The sequence below is a fragment of the Stegostoma tigrinum genome, chromosome 30 (genome assembly GCF_030684315.1).
Source record: "Stegostoma tigrinum isolate sSteTig4 chromosome 30, sSteTig4.hap1, whole genome shotgun sequence".
NCBI classification, from domain to species: domain Eukaryota; kingdom Metazoa; phylum Chordata; class Chondrichthyes; order Orectolobiformes; family Stegostomatidae; genus Stegostoma; species Stegostoma tigrinum.
Window position 1 is genome coordinate 29,522,741 of NC_081383.1, and position 22,201 is coordinate 29,544,941.

A 22,201-nucleotide genomic window follows, 5' to 3' on the forward strand; every position below is an offset into this window, starting at 1 on the left:
CCTCCTCATCTTCTCCGTAGATGAATCGTCCAACAAGGAATGGCAAATGTTTACTGCAACATGTCCTCGCAAGAAAACATGGTTGCCTACTCCTCTGATGGCAATATGGTAAAGTTGGATTTTCTTAGGTGAAAACTGAGCACTTCTTTTTGGGATGAATAAAAGAATGGGAGTTATAGCGAGACAGGGAGCAGAACAAGTGGAAATGAAAGCTTTTGAGAAAATGTACACAGAATAGTCTTTGTATCTTTATTTTGGGGGCTGCCATTCCAATAATAAATCCGTTTTTGACATTTCCTTGAGATGGTGCCGTATTAGCTTCGGGATCACAATGCCTGGTGATGCCATGATAGATCTGACCACATTGCTACAGCGATCTGAACACATGGTCCATAATTAGGTCACAGTGAAGGCTGAGGGAGATGGAAAGGAGAAGTACAATGGAGAGATTGTGAGTCATACCTTGCTCATGAATTCAGTCACGATATACAGCCCATTGTCCACTACAACTCCCAACAATTTCACCAGGTTCTTGTGCATTAATTTCCTGTGTTTTAAACAAAGAAGTCAAATGCAAAAGTTAAATCAGTCACCATAGAGTCAACCTATTCTCTGACTATTTTGTTTTGGCTGGGATGTTTTTCCACTGGAGTGGAGGAGGTTGAGGAGTGACCTAATTGGAGGTTTATAAAATCATCAGGGGCAGAGATAAGTCAAATGACATGGGTCTTTTCCCCAGGGTGGGGGAGTTCAAAATGATGAGGCATATTTTTAAGGTGAGAGGAGAAGAATATAATCAGGGCATGTACACAAAGAGCAGTTTGTGTGTGGAATGAGCTGCCAGAGAAAGTGGTGGATGCAAGTATCATCAAAATGCTTAAAAAACGTTTGCCTAAGTTCATGAAAAGGAAACGTTTGGAGGGAAGTGGGCCAAACACAGGCCGGCAGGACTAGTTTAGTTTGGGATTATGGTCGGCGTGGACTAGTTAGTCTGAAGAGTATATTTCCATGCTGTATGACTCTATGGCTCCTCATCTTCTTACTGGATATGGGCACAGTCCTCGTGGTTGAATAAAATTATCTCTCACCCACCCTACCTCGTTCAGTCGGGTAAGGGGCAGCAAACGGCACCATCCATAAGCTGAATCTCCAAGCGGGAGCATAAATAGGAACCATGGAGATTGTGTCCTTCCAGGAGAAGCAAGGTGACAGCATCGGGCACCAGAGAGGAGACAGTGGAAAGTTCAGGACAAGAGAATGAAAAGAAGAGATAACAAGATGTAGAGCTGGAGGAACGCAGCAGGCCAAGCAGCATCAGAAGAGCAGGAAAGCTGACGTTTTGGATCTGGGCCCTTCTTCAGAAAAAAAAAACAAGAAGATTGGTTTTGTCTTTGTGTCCTATTTATTTGGATAAAATAATTGCCTTTTTCCAAACTGCAGGAACCCTCCTAGAACTGAAGGACTTTTTGGAAGATTATAACCAATGTATCCAATATCTTGCTGCCACGTCTTTCAAAAGATGCAGGTCAGTCCTGAGAAATTGTAAATCTTTTGTTTCTTGATGATCTTGATTTAACCCTCCCCATTATTTCTTGATTTTCAATTATGGTTTGGAAGTTTCTTAAGCCTTATTCAGTGAGGAGAGATATAAAATGCCTGTTCAAAAGCCTCTCCATCATTGTGCTTTTGAGACTTAATGGAGCCATTGTTGACCAGCAATAAGGAGGTGGATTGTTCACCCAGGGCTCACAGGCCCAGAGTACAGCAGGTACAAGATCACATGTTGATGACTAGGACACAGTGCGTAGTGTGCACATGTTGCTTTGTGAGTCTGACAAAGACATTGGGAATAGGTTTGAATTATTGTACAATTGAGGGGAGGGTCAGAATTGGTTTTGAATCTTCTCAGTGTGGCCTGCAATCCACCCTCTTCGTTAGAACGGCCTCTCAGGCAAGATACTGGAAGGGAACATCCAGAAAATGAAGCAAGTTTGATGCGGTATCTTTCTGGTCAGTCTCAAACCGGGCAGTGTGCTCACTCACTCAAATACAGGGGCAGGTTCAGAGAAATCTTTCCGCTGTCCATTGTGGGCAAGATCATAAATACAAGGACTGTTGCTCCACCTAGTGGAGGCATCACAAAACTGCAAATTCCATTCTGACTGACCAAAAATGAATAGAAAACTTTGCATGAATCCGTGAGCACCGGATGTTTCAAAGTGCTTTCAGGCCATTTAAGTATTTTTGCCATGCTATGCTGTAGGAAAAACACAATTCTGATGGAGAGTCACTGGACTTGAAACGTTAACTCTGTTCTCTTCTCATAGGTGCTACCAGGCCTGTTGAGTTTCTTGAGAATTTTCTGCTTTTGTTAACACAGTAACTATGTTGTGTGTAGTTAACACCCACAAATAGCTGCGTAATAATGACTAGATAATCTAGTTTGTTTATGATGTTGATTGAGGGATAAACATTGGCCAGGACACTATGGATAAACCTGCTGTTTTTTGAAATAGTGCCATGGAATGAATCCTTTTCCTAATCAGGTAGGTATATGGGGCTTCAATTTAACAGCAAAGTGTGTTCTAAGGACCATAGTGAAGTGTCAGCCAACACTTTGTGCTCATAGACTGGAATTAGACATGAACACAGAAAATTTGTAACTCAAACGAGGGTGCTGCCAAGTGAGTTATATTCACTACAAAGATCTGGGAGTTCTGCAGCCTTCTGGATTTAATATCAAATTCAACAATTTTAGTGCTTCTCCTATGCCTTTACTCCAACACCGACACATCAATCTTGTCACCACATGGGCTGCTACCACATACAATCCATTGTCAACTACTAATAGTCCCCATTCACAGCTATTGATTCCCCTAGGTTGTCCTTTCCACACTCTTTTGTCTATTTTCCCCACTCTTTGGGCTGCATGTCGACCTATTGGTTACTTTACCTCCTCCCAATCTTCTGCATAAAACCAACCTTTTCCTGGCTACAAACGTTCTGAAGGAGGGTTACTGGCTCTGAAATGTTAACTCTGATTTCCCTCCACAGATGTTGCCAGGCCTGCTGAGCTTTTCCAGCAATTTCTGACTTACAGCATCCATGGTTCTTTCGGTTTTTTCTTAGCAAAGACTTGGGTTCAGATAGCAGCTAAACGTCACAAAGTTTGACAGGACCTCCAGCAGGAGGGCTATAAATGAAATCTGACACTGCATCACGTGAAGAGATATAGGGTCAGGTGACCAAGAGCCTCGACAAAGATGGAAGTTTTATGGAAACCCTTAAAGGGAGAAAGAGAGTAGAGACTTAGAGAGATTTACTATAGGGAATTCTAGAGTGTAGCAACTAGACAGCCACCAATGGGAGAATGATTAAAATTTGGTGTACAAAAGGCCAACGTTAGAGGAGCACCAATCACATAAAGGGTTGTGGAGCTTGGAAGTTTACAAACATGGGGAGAAGTGTTACTTACCCAGGAGCTAATGTAGGCCACTGAACACAGGGGAGAGTGATCTTGGTGAAATTAAGCACGTGGGGAGTGGAATTTGGGATGACCTCAAACTTACATGGGTACAATGTAGCAGAAAAGCTAAAAATGCATGAGAGAGGTCAAGTCTAGACATAACAAAGTAATGAATGAGCAACAACAGCAGCAGATGAACAAAGGCATGAAAAAAGATAAGAGATGTTAAGGAGCTGGAAATAGGTGGTTTTAATGATGGCATAAATCTTTATTAGGCTACACAGTTCAAATTGGTGCACCAGCTGGTCAGAACTAACTAATCTCACCCAGAGCATCATTTGGGCCAATACAATCAACATTAGATCCCTCGGGATTGAGAATTAACAGCCAGGATTCTCACAGCCAATTAAACAGTGACGCAGCTCTGGAAAGTACATGGACGTGGATATGAATGAAGAAAGAACTGAATTAAAGCTACAGCTCACACACTTGACACGTTAATGAAACTTACGTCATCACAGAGGTCTCTTCTAAGAAAGACTGAGCCATAACATCACACTTTATGTTCTTTACAGCCACCTTCTTCCCCATATATTCGGCCTGAAACACAGCTATAAGAACACAAAGTGTAAAAGGTTTGAATTCCTTGAACTGCTTTACACCCATACATAACTGTAATGGGCAGCTCAGAAAAGGAAAGGAAATAGCATTACGTAATTAGGAGTCTGTGTTGTGTTTTTACCAAGTCTAACAAATTTTTTACTAACCAGCCCAGGAGTGTGCCAGGTGATCAAATATTCCTTACAATCAAGAAATGCCAACAAGGACAGCCCCAAAAATTGATCCTTGGGGATACTGAAAGTCACGTCATTGGATTGTGAGTAGAAGCTGTTGTCAGAAGTGATACTTTCCACCCAATGAGAAACTAGGAGAAAGGCTCGTTCAGGCAAGAGCCCTGAAGTAAGTTTACTTAATACAGGGACTGATGTGAAAGTGAGGTGGATTCACTGTAGTATACAGCCTATGTTCTGATTTTTTTTTCCTTGAATTAGGGTCTTAAGTTCTCTTGTGCCAAAGTAACCGATATTGTTAATTTGGGTGGAAGCGGGAAGGAGCACACAAGTGCCACATTAACTCTTTTTGTTGCAGGTTGGACTCACAATCATTCCAGATGACTGTATTGAGAAAGTCCTCCATGTAGGGAGGTTTCCAGCTAATAAATACCGAAGGCAGAAAACTACCTTCAGTTTAACATGAGCTCCCAATATTCAAAAAGCTGATGTATGGAATTCCAAGGATAACTCATGTAGAAATTGAAGAACTTGTCAAAGTAATATTAGATAGGTGGATTGGCCATGTTAAATTGCTCATAGTGCTCAGGGATGTGCAGGCGAGGTGGGTTAGCAATGAGCAGTGCAGAGTTACAGGGCTAGGGTATGGGCCTGGGTCTGGGTGGGATACCCTTCAGAGGATCAGTGCAGACTCACTGGGCCGAATGGCCTGCTTCCACATTTAGGGATTCAATGATACAACTGGGGAAGGGGCACACTTGAGATGGGGACAGAGAGAGTTAATGCACCGGTGTAGAGTTCAAGAAGGAGTTATTTACAGCACTTGGGGGTAAAGGAATTAAAAGGAGATGGGAGAAAAGCAGGAACAGGCTATTGACTTGGATGATCAGCCGTGATCATAATGAATCACTCACCAGCCTGAAGGCCAAGTGGCCCACTCCCGCTCCTATTTTACAACCTTCCTTTTTAGGGGGACCTTCAGTCTGTATTTAAACCTTGCTGTGCCCGACCCGGGAATATTTGATGGAAAAATATCGATGATGTTTACTCTCCATCTAACGTGTGACTGGGAATAATTGGTATAAGAGTGCACAGAGAGCTTTAACCTCTATACAATCTGTGTCTGCGAGTGATCGATAGGGAAGTGTTAGACAGAGTTCTGCTATGTCTCAAATCCGTGTTGCCCTGAGTTTTGTGCGTAAACTGACATCAGCTGCCACAAATGAGGAATTGTCCTGTTTCCCAGGCACTAATATCCTCTGCCTGAGTAAGTGCAAAACCTATTCACAAGCAAACAATTAAAAGATTAGAAAGGAATTCATTGAACACCCACCTCCAAATTCCCCTTCCCCTATCTGTTCTCCCAATGTTAGTTGCAGCATGTTAAGTAACCAGCCAGCTGAAAAGAACAAGAAAACGTAGTCAATAACAGAGAATATTAACCTCATTCAGACTGATAATAAAGCACTACATGGGTTAATGATAATAAATTGTATTAATGTGATGAGTCCCATGATCGACCCCAATCTTTGCTGTCGGTGATCTCAACTGAGACACGGTACAGATTTTACAACTGACCTCAGTATCACAGGAATAAAAGTAGATAAAAACTGAACCAACTTCCCAGTGGCTCTCGAAATAGCTCCAAGTTACTATCCAATGAGTTCGACTGGAATGTTTTTGTGAGGGATTCCAGTGGTCAAGGAGCAGCCAGTATCAATAGAACAGTTCCCAGTGCCTGTTGCACCGTGCCCGGCGAGGGCCAGTGCCTGTCGATCTGTGCCCAGCGAAAGTCAGTGCCTGTCACACTGTGCCCAGCGAGAGTCAGTGCCTCTCAATCTGTGCCCAGTGAGAGTCAGTGCCTGTCAATTTGTGCCCAGCGAGAGTCAGTGCCTGTCGATCTGTGCCCAGCGAGAGTCAGTGCCTGTCGATCTGTGCCCAGCGAGAGTCAGTGCCTGTCAATTTGTGCACAGTGAGAGTCAGTGCCTGTCAATCTGTGCACAGCGAGAGTCAGTGCTAGAATAACCTCCTATAGAGACAGGATAAAATGAAAGAATCTCTGCTGTGGAGGCACTGACCCTCACCATTTCTAATTGTCCAAAGTAAATGAACATCATAACCTCTTTAATACAGGTCCTGGTTTCATCAATCACAACATGGAACAGAGTAAAAGCAGCAGTAACTGTGCCGGGCTCTGTCACAGATATTCATGCAGCATGCTCACTTTTGAAGTACTTACTTTTTGAGAGCTCCTCTGCGGCTGATTTTGTGCCTTCCTTAAGTTTTGGTTTGGTTAATCTGGTGATAAGTCCACATGCATCTTTCATATAATGCTAAATACAATGTTAGAAAGAGAAAACAGTACAGATTCAGTCTTGTGATGTTCTACTTATGGGCTCCCTCACCATTTTGTGGAGATATTTATCCACTGTCAGTCAGTTGTCACAATGAATAGTCGTGGACAGTAATGACCCCAGCTTTATGGCAAAATACACTCTCACCAAACCAATGGATCTGGTGCTTGACAAGTATCATGATTGATTTTGCTCTTTAAAAGTAAGGAAAAAATGATGTATATTTAAGCATTAAGACTTAGGATGCAGACTAAGAGGCCATTCTACCCATACTGCCACTTCCCTGTGCACAATCTGCATGATCACAAATCTACTTCTCTTAAAGGCTGAGCACAGACCACATACTCTCCATAACTAGAGTCTGAAGCAAGACTTTTATTAAAATCAGTGAAGTATCTCACCTAAAATTCTACCTCATTAAGTTGTTCAGGGAATATTCCCCAGAGGTTTACTCAAACCTTCTAATGCTAACCTATCTTTTATCTTGATTACAGTTTGATTTGGAAGCCCTGGTCAGTTGATGGTGCAAATCCAAGTTGGCCAGAGCTCACTGCTACCTACCATTCCCAAATCCCGCCCCCCGAACGTGTCCATGATTCAGGTGTGATCCTGAAACTTTGGCTGAGTATTTATCATTGAGCTAGTGTCCCACCTGGAGCCACTGCGGTGCCCAAACAACATCTACAAACATACAGAACAGGTCAAGGTTGTGACCACGGTTGGGGACCTCAAGTGCAGTTTCTTCTCTTTCCCAAACCCAACAACAGTGGGACCAAATGCACTATCTATACGACCAACTAGATTGGATCAACAAACTCAACGCAGAGCATCCAGGGCCTTTCCTCTGTGCTCTTAGTCATTACAACACAGCTATCATCAAGGCTTTTCAATATCCATTTATGAGAAACTTAGTTGAACAATGGATTAATCAATGGGGTTGGTTAGGTTAGTTGGGTAGACAGTCAGTTTGCTGCCAACAATGTGAGTTCAATTTCCACACCAGCTGAGGTTACCATGAAAGGCCATCTGTCGCAAACTCCCCCCATCACCTGAGGTAATTAAAATACTCAGTACTTAACTGAAAATAAAAGACAATTCACTCTTTCATCAAACCCATACCTATTTTTGTATGATCTATTTTGTACAAAATGTAAATATGTTTTCTATCTAATAAATGTTCAAATCGACTAACTGGTTTCATTAAAAAAAGGCTTGAGGGTTTGAAACAAATGTTTCTCTGTAACATGTCTGTTTTCCCCTCATTTCTCAATAAACTATTAATTCTTTACCATTGTAATTGACCACATATCTGCCATGATTCCTTAATCTAGACTGTATTTAGCAGGGTCAGCAGTTTAGCTTCATGGTCTACATGAGGTTAAACCAATCTTTCAAATGTCTACACGTTGAAATCTTTCCATTAGATTGGCATCTATGATGTAAAAAAATGATGAGTTCTACACATGTAAATTTCACTTTCAATTGAATCGCCCATTCAAACCGCTACTGTGAACTATCTGGTTGCAATAGGATATCTTTGCTTTTGGCGATTCTTCTTATTGTTGCCATCTTCAGTGCCTCTCCCAAGAGCTGTTGAAAGCAGATCAATTGAAATGTTCAGTGTTGTATTTGTTCAACGTCTATTATACAAGGCTATGAAGAGTTAAGGAACGAAGGCCAGTTTGTTGGGATTAATTTACAGGTTCTGCAAAACCTATTGCATGATGGAGCAGCCTATTGGATCGAGATGAGCCACTCCTATTCTTGTACCTACATACAAACCCCACTTTTGCATCATGAGATGAGTGTGCAGTGCACCTACAAACCCATGTTAACAGCAAATGTTCTTAATGGTCAGGGATACCACTTCTATCAGATACATTTGGAACCTACATAATGTGAGATCCAAGACCATTCTCAATTTGTTTCCTTTTCTCAATCTTTCATTTCTATCTTGCATTTAAACCAAATTTAGCACAACATATGAACAGAGAGCTTGATTTATCTCGAGGTATGTTTTTAGCCTGACATCTGGACACAAAAGTGGAATTGAAAATAAAAAGTGGGCTGTTTCTCTAATGGATGACAGACCACACTGCGAGCTTATACCCAGGTGCCAAATTTAAAACTGACCACATAGTCTTCTCTTCGTAATCAGGCAAGTTTCTGCTCAAACACTGATTTGACACATCAGCTCAGGAGCATGTACAAAGCTGTGCATTTGGCTCATAACAGATCTGACCCACTGGCTGGTTATTTCCAGAGAAATAAAGAATCACATTTCGCAACGTAATGGCTTTACTAAGGCAGGAATGGAATCCCATGTGCACTGCTTGGGCACGCTACCTGAAATTGACCACAAAACTGTACCCTTGCCATAACCAGGGCTCCCAGAACGTAGGAGAGAAAATCCTTTGGACCAAAGAACAACCAAAAATCCAGCTTCTGGACTGATTTTAAACTCAGACAACATTGGTATTTGTTTAGGACCAAGGCCATTCATCCACTATGTCTGTGTTAGCCTTCTGCAACAGCCATTCATCTTGTCCCACCCCTTTGCCCTTTCCCATATCCCGGCAACTCTATTTTTCTCTTCAAGTGTTTATCAAATTCCTTTTGAAAGCAACAATTATATTTGCCTCCACCACAGTCTCAGGCAGTGCATTCCAGATCCTGACCACTTTGCTATATATAAAGGCTTGTCTTCACGTTGTCTTTGGTTCTTCTGCCATTCATGGTTATATCAATGTCCCTGTTTCTTGAACCCTCTCCCTAACGGGAGTGGTGGATCTCTTTCTGCTTTGTCTGATCTACTCTAGATTTTGATACTTCTGTCATATCTCCTGTCAGCCTTCCCTTTTCCACCAAGAACAATCCCACCTCTCCCCTCTATCCCTATAACTGAAGTTTTTCATACCTGAAACCATTCTTGTAAATGTTCTTTGCACTTCTTCTAAAGCCTACAAATCCTTCCTAATAAGCGCTGCCCAGATTGGAACATAGTATTCTAGTTGAGGCTGAACCAATATTTTATAATGCTTCTTGGTAAGTTCCTTGCTATTGGACTGTATGCCTCTATTTTTAACAAAAAATTTTTTATAAGGTTTAAAAGTCTGTGATATCCATATGTAGACTTCACAAACACAGAGGTAGGTAACTTTTAATATTCCTACCATGAAATAACTTTTCCATTCTATTACGTCAGCTGTAAAAAGTCTGTTTGACGACAATTTCCTTTATCACATCCCAGAGCACCCGGGTAATAATATCAGTCTCCCGTCAGTTCAAGATAAATCTCTGGACTATTTTTGAACTTCCTGTGTGTTACTTTGTTTAACAATGCTGTAGAAACACTTCCCATTTCTACACAATCCAAAACCAGTAAAGTTTCCATTACACTCTCAGTGACAAAAGCAGGGTTGCCACATTGAAGGATGTGGAATTGATAGTTTTCTAATTAAAAATAATTAAACAATACTTATTTCAATGTTTGGTGAAGTGAACATTGTAAATATGGGAGGAAATATGTCCTTCTTGGAGTTGCCGATAAAATGTGTTCGCAAACCCAACAATTTAATTGAAAAGCTGTGAATATTGAATGCTTTTCCCTTTCTTTTCTCTCTGCGCACTGTACATTTGGTTTGAATCTGTTTGCTCTCTGCTTAATGTATTTAAACAATAGAACATAGAACATAGAACAGTACAGCACAGAACAGGCCCTTCAGCCCACGATGTTGTGCCGGCCATTGATCCTCATGTATGCACCCTCAAATTTCTGTGACCATATGCATGTCCAGCAGTCTCTTAAATGACCCCAATGACCTTGCTTCCACAACTGCTGCTGGCAACGCATTCCATGCTCTCACAACTCGCTGTGTAAAGAACCCACCTCTGACATCCCCTCTATACTTTCCTCCAACCAGCTTAAAACTATGACCCCTCGTGTTAGCCTTTTCTGCCCTGGGAAAAGGTCTCTGGCTATCAACTCTATCTATGCCTCTCATTATCTTGTATACCTCAGTTAGGTCCCCTCTCCTCCTCCTTTTCTCCAATGAAAAGAGACCGAGCTCAGTCAACCTCTCTTCATAAGATAAGCCCTCCAGTCCAGGCAGCATCCTGGTAAACCTCCTCTGAACCCTCTCCAAAGCCTCCACATCTTTCCTAATAAGTGGGACTTAAATTTGATTTTAGGTGACAGCACATTGAATGCTTCATTGAATCAGCCGCCCCAGTAAACATTTTCACAATTTTCATTTTGTTGCTGTTATCTAAACTCAATATTACTCTGTCTGTAAATTATCTGGGCAACACCTTATAGAACTGCAACAATTCAACACATTCTGAATTCCGTTTTACGAAAACATAGGTTTTTTCCAAACAATTGGATTCACAAGGCTCAGCTCCTCTCTCATGTCAAGTTTATTTCACCTTTGAGAGCTCTTAATACTCTGTTAAGTCCAATTCTGTTCAAAATGTGAACATTGATCTCATATTTGAGGAGAATGTTCAACCATTTCTCTCATTTCCAGAAACAGTACAAGGAAAAGGCCATTTTCCAATACATGATCCTTCTTTTAATCTCTAACCTCCAATCACTCTCTGCATTACACCATTTTCTGTTTGTCTCTCTTACAGACAGCACCACGCCATTTGCCTCTATGAAGTTTCCTGGATCGTTCGTCTAAAGCTCAAAATATATTGTACGATTCTTTCTCCACTCTGCACCCAGTGTTGAAATCAAGACTCACTACTCAGAGACAGTATGAACTGCCGATGCTGGAGTCTGGGATAACAGAGTGTGGAGCCGGAGGAACACAGCAGGCTGGGCAGCATCAGAGAAGTGGGAGAGTTGACATTTCGAGTCTGGACCCTTCTTCAGAAGGGAGCCCCAAAATAAATAGAGAGATGAGGGGTAGGGGTAGGGGAAGTAGGTGGAATGGTGATATGTGAGTGCAGGTCGGCAGTGGTCAGAATTAGTCAGTGAGGTGGGAGGAGCAGATAGGTGGAAGAGAAGATGGGTAGGTTGTGTCAGATCAAGGACGTGGGAATGAGAGAGAGGGTTGGACATGGGATAAGGCCGGGGGTGGGGAGATTTTGAAACTGATAAAGTCCACATTGAGACGGTTGGGTTGTAGGCTCCCAAGGTGGAACATGAGGCGCTGCTCCTCCAGTTTCTGGGTGGCATCATTGCAACACTGGAGGCGGCCCAGGATGGACATGCCACCCAGGGAGTGGGAGTGGGATTGGGATTGGGATTGGGATTGGGAGTGGGAATGGGAGTGCGAGAGGGAATTGAAGTGCTTCATGACTGGAAGGTGTTGTCGTTTGTCGTGAACAAAGCACAGGTGCTCTACAATGAAGCAATGTGAAAGGTAGGCTCAAGAATACCATCCCTAAATTTGGAAACCCTAGTTTAGACATAGATCATTACAGTGTAAAAAATAAGTCCCAGGGTTTTGAGACAGTTTACAAAAGTAACTTACTGAAGCACAACAATTATAAATTTGGAATCAGATTAGTTATTAAATGATAATTGTTGTACCAAACTTTGTACCTTTGATATACTCTGGGTACAGATGGTTGGGAGGTGATATAATGTAAAACTGTATTTTGTTTCTTAATTGACCAAATGTGTAAATGGGGCCACGTCAGTAAAAAGCAGACATCAACAGGAATCTAGCAGAGTGCCTACCGTGGTCACTAGAAAGTAGAAGACCTTGCAGGCACCTGGGTTTGGTACAGTGGGAACATCAGGATCCAATAACCAGGAACTATGGCCCCAGGGACTCCACTATGTGCTTAGGTAGGGGGCCAGGGTCTGAGGGCAGGGCTAGGAGTCTGAGCTGGAAACAGTACCAAAGCCAATAGTTTGTGTCTGAGGCTGACACACAGCTAGAGAGAAGACAAAATTACTGGATGTTAAAGGCCACTAATTTGCCAGGCAATAGCTTTGGGATATTTTTGAGCTGGTAGGAATATTACAGTGATTTTGAAAGATTGACCTGGCTTGGTAGAAGGTTAAATTACATCTTTTGTTCAAATAACAGCAATTATGATTGGGTTCAATTGTTCTTCACAGTGTATGTTGTGCAGAAAGAGTATAAGAAGTGATTCCCCGAATCAGAGACAGCATGTTACATTGACTCCTAAGAGTATGTGGGCACAGTGACATACCTATGTGGAGATCATGGTTATACACAGGGTGTAATGGCAAGATTGTTGTGCTTTCATACCATTGCTTGGAACTTAGCACGTATCAAGTCTTCCTTTTCTCAATTCTTTCACACCATGTAGGCATTGCTGGCTGAGCCAGCAATTATTGCCAATGTTTAATTGCCCCTGAGAAAGTCAGTGGTAAGTCAGCTTATCACTTATAGTGCTGTTAGGAAGGGAGTTCTAGGCTTCTGGCCCAGCAACAGTGAAGGATTAGCAACATAATTTCAAGTCAGGATGGTATGTGACATAGAATTGAACGTGCAGGTGGTAGTGCTCCCATGCAAGTGCTCTCCTTGTCCTTCTAGCTGATAGAGGTCATGGGTTTGGAAAGAGCCATCAAAAATGATGCCTTGATGCATTGCTGCAGTGCGTCCTGTTGATGGCACCCACTGCTTCAGTGGTGGAGGGGATGAATGTTTAAGGTAGTATATGGGGTTGCCACCAGTTTGCTGCTTTCTCCTGGCTTCGTTTCTTAAGAGTTGTTGGAGCTGTACTCATCTGTGGAGAGTATTCCATCACATTCCTGACTTGTGCCAGTGCATATATGAAATGAACTGCCAGAAGAGGCGGTGGAGATGGGTACAATTACAGCATTTGAGAGGTAACTTGGATGGGTATATGAATAGGAAGGGTTTAGAGAGATATGGGCTATATGCTGGCAAATGGGACTAGGTCCAATTTGGACGTCTGGTCAGAGTAGACGAGTTGGGACGAAGAGTCTGTTCCTATGCTGTGTGATGCTATAACTCTATGACTATTACTCTGAGCAGCTTTCTTTAAATACGGTTAGTCCAGTTCAGTTTCTGGTCAATGGTAACCTGCAGGGCATTGACAGTGGGTTATTCATATCCTCACAAACATCACTCCCTCACACATCCACCAACTGACAAAATGAACCAACCATGGCAAAAGTGGTCCTCTCTAAACAGATTCAGGTCCGGACAGGGCCTTGTGTAGCCGACCTCCACCACCAGGATAACAAAGTGTAGAGCTGGATGAACACAGCAGGCCAAGCAGCATCTTAGGAGCACAAAAGCTGACATTTCGGGCCTAGACTCTTTCCTGATTCTTTCCAGTTTCTTTCCTGAATTCAAATTTCACCATCTGCTGTGAAGGGTTTTAAACACAGGTCACCAGAACATGATAATAAAATGTGAGGCTGAATGAACACAGCAGGCCAAGCAGCATCTCAGGAGCTGACGTTTCGGGCCTAGACCCTTCATCATTTTTTGTGCTCCTGAGATGCAGCTTGGCCTGCTGTGTTCATCCAGCCTCACATTTTATTATCTTGGATTCTCCAGCATCTGCAGTTCCCATTATCTCTCTCACCAGAACATGAGCTGAGTTTCTGAATTAATAGCCTGGTGAAAATACCAGTAGGCTTTGCCTCCCCTTTAATACAAACTCTGAAACATTTGTGAAGAGACACAAGCAATATTATACTTTACTGAGGATTTCATTATAAGTGGTCAAAAAATCAGCTTAAACTTAGCAAATGAAGAGGCCATATTTGTTTTCACAGATGTGCATTTGCTAAATAAACAGACAAAATTGATGGATGGTAATTGGCTGGAATAGATTTATCCTGCTTTTCATGGAAAGGAAATACTTAGGCAGCTGTCCACATTATTGGGTAGGTTCTATTGTTGTAGTTGTCCAGGTGCAACTTGGCTGGAGGCTCAGTTTGTTCTAAACCACAAGTCCTAAGTACTAAAGACAGTCTGCAGGTTCTGGATGAGCTCCATTCCTGAATCTGTTTCAAAATTGATTTGTACCCAACTCGGAACATGACGCAGAACTACATAAACCAGCTGTTTGTAAGTCCAAGAAATTTTCACTGTGGATATTTAAAATTGAGCCCCCTGTATGGGACAATGTTCATAAGAACAAGTGTTAGTAAGTTGGATGTTTGTACATCGGGAACCCCTGTATTGCTGGAGCATTATCAGGACCCATAGCCTTTGCAGTATTCAATGCCCTCATTTCTTGATATCATGTGGAGTGAATCAAATTGGCTGAAGACTTGACATCTGACACTGAGGGTCTCCGAAGCAGTCTGAGACCGGATAATCCACTTTGTCACTTGTGGCTGAACATTGTTGCAAATGTCCTAACCTTGTCTTATACACCGATGTGCTGGACTCCCCCATCATTCAGGAGGGGAGATATCTGTGGAGCTTCTCCTCTAGATAGTTGCTTAGTTGACCAATATCATTCAAGACTGGTTATGGCAGGAGTGCAAACAGAAGTCTGACAGACTGGTTGTGTGAATCAAGAATAATCGTGTCAGTCCTCCGTTTGAAGCAGCTCAACGCTTTGGGAAAGGGAATAAAGGGTTCATTGGTTCCGATACTCAAACTGCAGCATCACGAGGAAGAAGAAGGGAATCAGAATGCTCCTCAGTGACAACAGTCTTCTCCTTGTCCATCATGGCAACTTCAGTAGGTGTTTCACGAAATATTCCAAGGAAATCCACCCCTTAAATATTTCCAGTTCAAGAGTTTCACAAGCTAAAATCTGTTGATGTTTGTTCAAGGAATATTGTTGGGTGTTTCCCTGCAGTTCTGGTGATTTGGAAGGCTGGCACTGATGCCTGTTGATTACACAAGTTCCTTGACTTAATGTCTAGTGTTAACCAGATAGCCTCTACTGGGTTGGAGTAAGGGTTATTACAGCTCATCCCATCATCTCAGGATTAGACTGGGGAAGTTGACCCGGGATCCTATTCCTCATTGTCAAACATAGGTCCCAGTTGGAAAATTCACACTTGAGGTGATGGCAGGATGAGCCTGGACTGTAATGATTTCCCTTACTGAATAGTCTGCAAAGATTCTCTGCTCAAACTAGTCTAATTTATGAAACAGGTCTATTAGAGGGTATTTGTGGAATTGTGTCCCCCACACATCAGAATGATTTTTGCACCCTTTGATCTCAGTCATCCTGCCTTTTACGACCATACAACATGCAATATAGAAGGTTGGGACAAACAGATATTGGGTTACTGACCTCAATAAGTTCAATAAGGTTGTAAAAATAGTTTTCTTCATCGATCGTTAGTTTGTTGTCTTTGTAAATGACACGATAGTGACTGACTTCCTCTTTTGAGCTGACACACAGAACATAGTCACCAGGATGTCGAATGGATTCTCGTACCAGGAACAGACCATCTTCAGTGGGCTGGAGCACCCTCACTGCATCTTCTCCACTGATCTTCCCGTGGAACCATCTCACCAAGAGTGAAGAAAGAACAAATATTAGCAAAATACTCAAAGTATTCCCATGGCATTTCCTCTCCTCAGGCAACAGATTAAACCCTCCCTCCCTGCCTAAAGCCTGTAAAGGAAATAATGTTTCAAAACCCCGATTCTTCCCAACCTCGTACCCACGCATATATTTTTTATTGGGCTATATTTTGCTCACTTCTCCCGAAGCCACAGGCTCAGGAATGTTCCATCAGGTTGATGGCTTGGAACAACCTCACTCAAATGTCCATGTTTATGCTTAAGCCCAAACTCTGATAAGCGATTCAACCATGGGAGCCTTTGACAGGAGAAGGCATTGAGGTCAAAGTTGACTTTACGATAATGGAAAAATGGGAGATAATACATTTGCAAATTACTTTTATCACTTTCACTTCCTAATTACATTCAATTATTTTAATTATCTCAAAGTCAAGACCTACCCCACTGACAATTTAGCAGGAACTGATGTACTTCTTCTGTCACCATGGATCACTGATGCTGATTATACTGCCTATTGCCATTCGGACCCGATTTTAACTAAGTACGGGTGGTTAGATTCTGAAGTAAAATCTTGCCCATGAACTTGTCTGAAATTATTGATCTCAGTCTGGGGACCAAGCCTAGGACATTCCTGGTCCGCAAGCCTCAGAACAGCATTGATGTCAACTGAGATTCTTTCCTCTAATTTCGAGGTAACATTATGTGGGTCAATGCTCTCAATGCTATCCGGTGTGAATAAACTAGAGAAATGATATTTTCAGGTGGTGAATCTCCAGAAATAAACCTCCTCCTAAACCTTAGTCACGCCAGATATCTGCCAAAAATTATTTTGGTCTGGGCTTAAATAAGGTACATCCAAACAGGGGCAGCACATGCATTCAATATTGGGGAACTATTTTAATTTCCAATGTGTATCAGTGGGGTCTGGGACACAGCAGAGTTGTCCAATGAGCCAGTTCAATTTAATAAAGTGAAACTTGGTCATTGTTTGACGTAAGGCCTCTTTATATGCCTTCCGTCAATGTTATTTATGGACGCCAGCCCAGCTCAGTTGTAGCAGTCATGCCTCTGAGTTAGAAATCACGTATCTGATTCCCAATACAAAACCTGAGCACATAAGCTAAACTGACACTTCTGTATTGACTAACTACTGCACTGGTGGAGATATAATCATTTGGATGAGATGATAACCTGACGTACTGTTAGTCATTCCATGGTACTAATGGAAGAATAACAGCGAAGAGTTCTGTTGGCCAAATTTCTCCAAATGCATTTTAACAATTGGAATAGGTACTCACGGCATCAGACTGAGGTTAGGATCAACTCGAATGGCCTCACGCTCACGTAGGTAATTTCTGGATACCAGACCTTCCTCTTCTGTCTTATTATTTTTTGCTCTATACCAACCTTTGTTCTGTTTACAACAGAAAAAGATATATAATAATGTAAATATTATTATCCTTCCTTCCCTTCCCTTCCCTTCTATTGCATCTTTCCCTCTCATCCATCCCTCAAGCTCATCCTCAACTTTTCACTCATTCCTCCGAAGCTCCACATTTTTCAATTCCACTCAGTTTTCCCTTCCCTGCATGTCCCTATGCTTACTATTTGGAAATGAACTTAGCATAGCAAACAAGATTTGTGCAGTGGAGAGTCGATTAGAATGTGTGTATGGGATGAGTTAGTCAGGATGTGTGAATAAAGGTGCTTTACCAGCAATTTTCCAATCCACTGGAAGCTTTCCCTTATCCAGGGAATTTTGGAATATTATATACAGGTTGCATGCAGGGGAAGAGTTGTTCGGGATATTTGAAATACCATCTGTGTGAAGGAGGGGCAGGGGAGACAGAATTTGTAAACCAATGATGAATGAGCAGTATACTTAAAGAATGATTTTCTTCAAAAGGACAAAATGTGAAACTGATAAGTCTATTTACCCAGATGGTAAAGTGGTATGTTACACTCTTCACATCCTAAGAAGCATCCTCCCAAAGAGGAAACAAGATATAAGGGGGTAATACAAAAACTCTAGAAACTACATACTCACATTGACAGCCTTAATAATCGTCAGGATATCTCCCTTGTGAAATGATAGTTCATCTTCCTTTGTGGATTTGTGGTCACTCTTAGCCATACATTGTGTTCCAGGTTCCCAGCCTTTCTGCGGAGACAAAATGACAAAGCAATTTTAGCAAGAGAATTGGTCAATTTAATTAAAAGAAAAGTGAGTAAGAGTAGTTCTTTATTCTGCAAAGCTGAGAGAGCAAGTGGCCTCCCACTGGATCACTGATCGGAGAGCAGCACTTTCCATGGAAAGATTCACTGTCATGTACAGTGCAATCAGTCGTTGACAATTTCGTAATTGGCTGATATCAGCCTGATACCAACCACATTGGCAGGATATGACCAGTGGCATCCCACAAGGATCTCTGTTAGGGGCTCAACAAGTCACTCTGCTAATTAACGACTTGGACAATGGTACAGAAGTCATATATCCAAATTTACTGATGACACAAAGTTAGTCAGCATTGTAGACAGTGTAGATGATAGCATAAAATTACAAAGGAGTATTGAGAGACCAAGTGAACGGGCAAAACTGCGACAGATGGAGTTCAATGTAAGCAAACATGAGACTGATCATTTTAAACAAAAAGGATAGATCAGGGTATTTTCTAGATGTTATGAAGTTAAGTGTTGTGGATATCCAAAAAGACCTGAGTTCAGGTGCAAAGATATTTGAATTGTATGAACAACTGTAGATAATAATCAAGAAAGCTAATGGAATGCTTGCCTTTATATCTGGAAGTCTGGAGTATAAGGATGCAGAGGCTATGCTGCACTTTCACAAAACTCTGGTTAGACCCCTCTTGGAGAACTGACAGCAAACCTGGGCACCACATCTTAGGAAGGATATATTGGCCTTGGACAGAATACAATGTATATTTACAAGATTGATACCTGGACTTTAGGGGTTATGTTATGAAGGAATATTATATGAATTAGGCTGGCTTTCTCTAGAATTTAGATGGTTAAGGAGTGATTTGATAAAAGTCTTCAACATATTAACAGGAAAAATAAGGTAGATAAATGTACGTGATTTTCACTGGTTGGGGATTCTAGAACAGGGGGTTAATATTCTGAGAATTAGGGTCAGACCATTCAGGAAGGACGTTAAGAAGCACTTCTACAGATCAAACGATGGTAGATATTTGGAATTCTCTCGCATGAACATCAGTAAGTGTTCGATCAGTTAATTTTTAATGTGAGATAGATAAGTTTTTGTTAAGCGAAGGGATATGGGCCAAAAGGAGGTATATAGTGTTAGGCTGTAGACCAGCATGATCTCATTGAATGGTGGAATGAGTTTGAGGGGCTGAATGGTCTAATCTTGTTTCTAAGTTCCTACGTTGCTAGGATGGCAGTTTAGCCTCGAATCCTACAAGTGGGCTTTTCAAACCCTGGTTAAGAAAGGAACACAATAGTTCAGTCCCGGTTCCTGCTAATGATTGCAATCCAGTTTTGGCCATTGTCATCTTATTGCAAAATATATGGACATCGTCCATGATGCATCCTGTAGCTGAGTAGCCTGCAGACACTTGAGGCAAACAGCTAAACTGCCAAAAGTATCTGTGACACCATATCCTAAAGAAGGAGTCAGCAAGTTCATGAGGTTTGGTGTGGGCAGTGAGGAATGGGAACTAGTCTAAACACCTCCCCATCCAATGGTCCCACCCAGTTTTCAAATTTCATTTCATGTTTCAAAAAGAACTGGGGTAAAGTTCGCTGCTAAAGTGTAGAATAACACTTTGCTGATATAAAAAGAAATGCAGCCGATTTACTAATGTTCTTTAAGGTAGGAAATCTTTTATGACCTTAGTCCCACACACAACACGCTGAGCAGTCACTGCTCTGTGAAGTGGTTGAGTAAACCACACTGTTGCATCAACCAGCTTCAAGCAGTATTTTAAGAAAGATCACCACTTACTGTGACTAATGTGGACAAAGACTGCCAGCCATTCCAGTAATAAATTTAATAATAATAAATAAATAGAAACAAATGCAATAAACTAGCACTAAAGAAACTAATCAGGCTAAAAGCTGATAGGCTCACTGGACTTGATGGGATGCATCCTAGGATAGAAAAAGGAATTAGCAGCAGAGATAATGGTTGCATTTGTAGTAATTTCCCAGATATTAATAACTTGGAATCCATAGAAAGATATAGAGATGACGAGGTGTGGCGCTGGATGAACACAGGAGGCCAAGCAGCATCAGAGGAGCAGGAAAGATGACTTTTCGGGCCTAAGTCCTTCTTTTTGAGAGGCTGATAGGCTCACTGGACCTAATGGGATGCACATACACACACACACCACTCCGCACGCACGCACACCCACACACACACACACCACCCCGCATGCACGCACACCCACACCACCCCGCATGCACGCACACCCACACACATACACACCACTCCCCCCCCACACACACACACCCACACACCACTACCCCCCCACACACACACCCACACACCACTACCCCCCCACACACACCCACACCCACACACCACTCCCCCCACCAACACACACACACCACCCCGCACGCACAGCACACACACACACACACACACACCACTACCCCCCCACACACACACACCACCCCGCATGCACGCACACCCACACACACCACTCCCCCCCCCACACACACACACCACCCCGCACGCACGCACACCCACACACACAACACCTCCCCCCCCAACACACACACACACACACAAACACCTCCCCCCCGCCCACACACACACACACACACACACACACAACACCCCAACACACACACACACACACAACACTCCCCCGACACACACACACACCACTCCCCACCAACAAACGCTTCCCCCACCACACACACACACACAACACACCCCACACACACACACACCACTCCCCCCCCACCACACACACACACACCACTCCCCCCACACACACACACACACCACTCCCCCCACCACACACACACACACCACTCCCCCCACACACACACACACACCACTCCCCCCCACACACACACACACACCACTCCCCCCACACACACACACACCACTCCCCCCACACACACACACACACCACTCCCCCCCACACACACACACACACCACTCCCCCCCCACACACACACACACACCACTCCCCCCCACACACACACACACCACTCCCCCCACACACACACACACCACTACCCCCACACACACACACACCACACCCCCCACACACACACACACACCACACCCCCCCCACACACACACACACACCACACCCCCCCCACACACAACACACACACCACACCCCCCCACACACACACACCACTCCCCCCCCCACACACACACACACACCACTCCCCCCCCACACACACACACACACACCACTCCCCCCCCACACACACACACACACCACTCCCCCCCCCACACACACACACCACACTCCCCCCCCCCCACACACACACACCACTCCCCCCCACACACACACCACACACACCACTCCCCCCCCACACACACACACACACCACTCCCCCCCCCACACACACACACACCACTCCCCCCCCCACAACACACACCACTCCCCCCCACCACACACACACCACTCCCCCCCCACACATACACACACCACTCCCCCCCCACACACACACCACCACTCCCCCCCCCACACACACACACCACTCCCCCCCCCCCACACACACACACCACTCCCCCCACACACACACACCACTCCCCCCCCACACACACACACACACACACACACCACTCCCCCCCCACACACACACACACCACCCCCCCACCACACACACCCACTCCCCCCCCACCACACACACACACACACCACTCCCCCCCCCAAACACACACACACACCACTCCCCCCCCCCACAACACACACACACACCACTCCCCCCCCCCAAACACACACACACCACCACTCCCCCCCCCCCAACACACACACACACACACCACTCCCCCCCCCACACACACACACACACCACTCCCCCCCCCAACACACACACACACCACTCCCCCCCCCCCCAACACACACAACACCACTCCCCCCCCACACACACACACCACTCCCCCCCACACACACACAACAC

At 43.6% G+C, this 22,201-nt stretch overlaps 1 protein-coding gene across 4 annotated transcripts in view; it reads right to left on the bottom strand.

Annotated features, from left to right (window-relative positions):
• Window positions 1-22,201, bottom strand: part of matk (megakaryocyte-associated tyrosine kinase) — a 154,054-nt gene that overhangs the window by 31,331 nt on the left and 100,522 nt on the right. For 3 of the 4 annotated variants that reach the window (XR_009442804.1, XM_059638518.1, XM_059638519.1), the window contains exons 3-9: window positions 18,117-18,230; window positions 17,368-17,483; window positions 15,834-16,053; window positions 6,497-6,590; window positions 5,591-5,656; window positions 3,978-4,077; window positions 463-547 (exon numbers count right to left, since the gene is read on the bottom strand). Coding sequence is in view for 3 of the 4 variants with exons in the window: in XM_059638518.1 (XP_059494501.1) it covers window positions 463-547; window positions 3,978-4,077; window positions 5,591-5,656; window positions 6,497-6,590; window positions 15,834-16,053; window positions 17,368-17,483; window positions 18,117-18,230 (795 nt within the window). In the remaining variant the exon portion in view is untranslated. The remainder of the gene's footprint in view (window positions 1-462; window positions 548-3,977; window positions 4,078-5,590; window positions 5,657-6,496; window positions 6,591-15,833; window positions 16,054-17,367; window positions 17,484-18,116; window positions 18,231-22,201) is intronic. The other variant, XM_059638520.1, reaches the window with a different exon arrangement.